This window comes from Trachurus japonicus, chromosome 11, assembly GCF_045865225.1.
Source record: "Trachurus japonicus isolate A0001 chromosome 11, Traja_1.0".
NCBI classification, from domain to species: domain Eukaryota; kingdom Metazoa; phylum Chordata; class Actinopteri; order Carangiformes; family Carangidae; genus Trachurus; species Trachurus japonicus.
The window spans coordinates 10,180,652-10,184,039 of NC_140917.1; the positions used below are offsets into that span (position 1 = coordinate 10,180,652).

General features: G+C 41.6%; 1 protein-coding gene across 1 annotated transcript in view; it reads right to left on the reverse strand.

The window, feature by feature from the left end:
- Positions 1-870: 870 nt before the first annotated feature.
- Positions 871-3,388, reverse strand: part of LOC146978225 (zinc fingers and homeoboxes protein 1-like) — a 19,374-nt gene continuing 16,856 nt past the window's right edge. The window contains exons 8-9 of the mRNA XM_085790914.1: positions 2,798-3,333; positions 871-1,789 (exon numbers count right to left, since the gene is read on the reverse strand). Of these exons, the coding sequence (XP_085647040.1) occupies positions 2,806-3,333 (528 nt within the window). The 3' untranslated portion in view covers positions 871-1,789; positions 2,798-2,805. The remainder of the gene's footprint in view (positions 1,790-2,797; positions 3,334-3,388) is intronic.

Sequence of the window (3,388 nt, forward strand, 5' to 3'; positions counted from 1 at the left end):
AGAGTTTGAGTGTAGAGCTGGAGGTTAAAGGAAAATCCACCTTAAAAAAGCAAAACAACACCATTTAATTCATGATTTGTCTTTTTTTTTTGTTTCTCTATAACCACCTGTTGTACTTGCACCAGTTCTCTTTCGACCCAGATGTGGCGAGTATGAAGAGATCTTTTTATTTTTATTCATTTATTTCTACATAACTAAAGTAGATCTCATGTTTCAAGCAGCGACAGGTCACTTTATATTTCTCTTTTGTGTTTGTGGAGATGGAGATCAGCCTAATTCCTTTGGTGAAGTGACGAGTAAACGATTGCGTGAACAAAAAAACCTGCTGTAAATTTAGAGAGAGAGCAGGACACGGCGGCTCTGTGATCTGTGAGGTTGTTTTGTGGCGAGGTGTCACAAAAACCTGCTGCTGCTGCAGTCGACTGAACGGGGAAAGAGACTGGACTGCGTTGGGTCTGTCCCCACCTGCTGGGTGCAGCGGTGCAGGAGAAGGTGTTTCCATTATTATTCATTCTTCATCAACTGTTAGTTAATTCTTATTAATCTGGATTTTCTGGACTCTGATTGGTCGTTTTTTATTATTTTTAAAGCACCAGTTGTTTAAATATGAGTTTTTAAGGTGGATTTTCCTCCTTTTTTTTTTACTGGAGTTTGTTGTCACGCGTCTTGTTTCACTTCCATTCTGCAGTGATTTTGCGCATTTTTGGAGGTAAATTCAGACTGAAGTGATGATGTCATTGAAACTGAATGGACCCAAACATCCGCAGACATGGAAGTCACCACCACGTTCAACAGAATATCGTAGTAATAATAATAATAATAACAATAATAATAATAATAATGATGATAATAGTAGTAGAATGGATTCAGTTTCCATGACGTTAGATGTCGATCAGACTTTAATAAATCACTTGGAAAAAAATACAAAAAAGTTAAAACGTTGATGTGGAATTAATTCCAGCACTCATTTCATTTCATTATCTTTTCTTTCTTTTTTTTTGATTTAAACAAAATATTATAAACATAATGGCACTAATTTGTCTATTCACAAAAAAACAAACAAAAACAATGTGGTTTTAAAAACCTTTTTGTTTTAGAAGAAGAGCAACATGATTTTCGCAGTTGGGTGTGAGGAGAGGACGTTCGTTCCCTGGAGAAAAAAAGCTGATGGTTCCTCCTTTATTCTGAAAAAAAGCTGTTTGAACGGTGAGGAAACCACACGAGGTCTCACCTCTTTAGAAATGTTTTGGATTTTTTTTTTTTGTCCTTTATACAAAGTTTACCTTAAAATGTAGATTTTTTTTTTCATTTTTTTCTAAGAAAAGCGACACAAAAAGGCCCAAAATAAAAGCCCTGTCATTCTCACCAAAATAAAAGCCTTGTTATTTGTACAGGAGCAGAGCAGGAACTTACTCTGGTGGCGCCACTGTTCGGTGAAGAGGCGTCGTCTTTTTAACGTTGAGTTGGTCCCCACAAGTTCATCATCCGCCAAAACAAACTAGATCCCGACGCTTTTTGTCCTTTTTTGATTCAGCTCCACCGTCTCAGTGCTTCTCAGCTCCACCAGGACCCAAAGTTCATCTCCAAGGCACAAACCCCCCCCCCCTCCCCCCTCTGTTATTAAGTATCACATGATCCCTCTGAGCTGTGACCTCCTGTCTGAGCTTCCCGCGGCCGTCTTTGGGTCCCGAGCCGCCAGCTGAGAAACACTGATGTTGTACGTCGTCCTCCGTGTCGTCTCCGCAGCGGTGGGGGGGGTGGGGTGGGGGTGGGGGGAGCAACGCTAAGTCTGCGAAGAGGGAAAGGTCAGGTGAGGACGGAGCAGAGTTCAGGATGCTTTTTATTGGAGCTAATGTTGAATCTTTGAAAAGTAATTTGAAGTTTGGGTAAATGTGACGGGACTTTCTGATACTTTAAAAACTACAGGTGCATCTCAATAAATTAGAATATCATGGAAAAGTCCATTTCAGTAGTTCAAGTCAAATAGTCCTAAGTACTGAGTGCATATCAATTGACATACTTTTCAGAAGGCCAACGTTTCCATATGAAACATGCTTTTTTATTTGGTCTTTTGTAATTACAGCTGCAACAATTAATCGATGAATTATTAAATTAATTGTCAACTATTTTGATAATCAAATAATCGGTTTGAGTAGTTTTTTTTAAGAAAAAAAGTCAAAATTCTCTGATTTCAGCTTCTTCAATGTGAATATTTATAGTTTCTTTGTTCCTTTATGACAATAAACTGAGCATCTCTTTGGTTTGTGGACACAACAAGACATTTGAGGACGTCATCTTGTGGTTTGAGAAACACTGATTGATATTTTTCAACATTTTATCGACCAAACAATTAATCGAGTAATTGCTTAAATAACTGACAGATTAATCGATCATGAAAATAATCATTGGTTGCAGCCCTAGTTGTAATATTCTTTTTTTTTTTTGAGATGCTGAATTTTAGGTCTTCATTAAATTTAACCTATAATCATTACCGTTGAAAGAAAGTAAATAAATAAATGAAGACATGAAATGTTTCATTCTGTGTAATGAATCTATATAATGTATTAGTTTCACCTTTTGAAATGAATTATTGACCTAAATAAACTTTTCCATGATATTCTAACTTATTCAGATGCACCTGTAAACCTTGAATTTAATCATTAATCAAAGTAACGATCAGTTGCAGCCCGACTCAGGGACTTTCTGAAACTAAACTGTGACCTGAAGATGTTTGAAGCCGATTTTTTCAGGTTCAGATCAGGTTTTGTACATCGCCGCCCCTCCCCTCCCCCCTCACCTGTCTGCTCATGTCTGCTCCTCTGCCTGAGGCTGTGATTGGCCGACACCTTCAGCTTCCTCCTGGATCGTCTCATCCTCCCCCTCCTCCACCACCTCCTCCGCCTCCGCCTCCTCTTCCTCCGCCTCTTCGTCCCCGTGGCTGTCGTCCTCCGAGGCCTCCTCTCCTTGTTCCTTCACCTCCATCTCTCTGTCGCTGTCTCCGCGCTCCTCTTCTTCTTCTCCTTCTTCTTCCTCTGCTGCTGCTGTTGTCGTTGTTGCTGCTGCTGCTGCTGCTGCCACCACCTCCTCTTCTTCCTCTTCCTCCTCCTCCTCCTCTTCCTCCTCGTCCTCGCCCCCCTCGCCCTCCTCTCCCTCGGCCTCCTCCTCGCTGAACGGCTCCTTGCCCTCCTCCACCCTCCGGGCCGTCTCCGAGAACCAGTCCCTCACCTGCTCGTAGCTCATGCTGGACTTGGTCACCAGGTCGTCCAGGTCCTTCTCGCTCAGCGCTCGGTGTTTGAGGTAGTAGTCCTTCAGGAACGACTTGCCGGACTTCACCTGCGGGACGGAGCAGCAGACCGGTCTCAGCATCCACATACACTACTGGTTATAT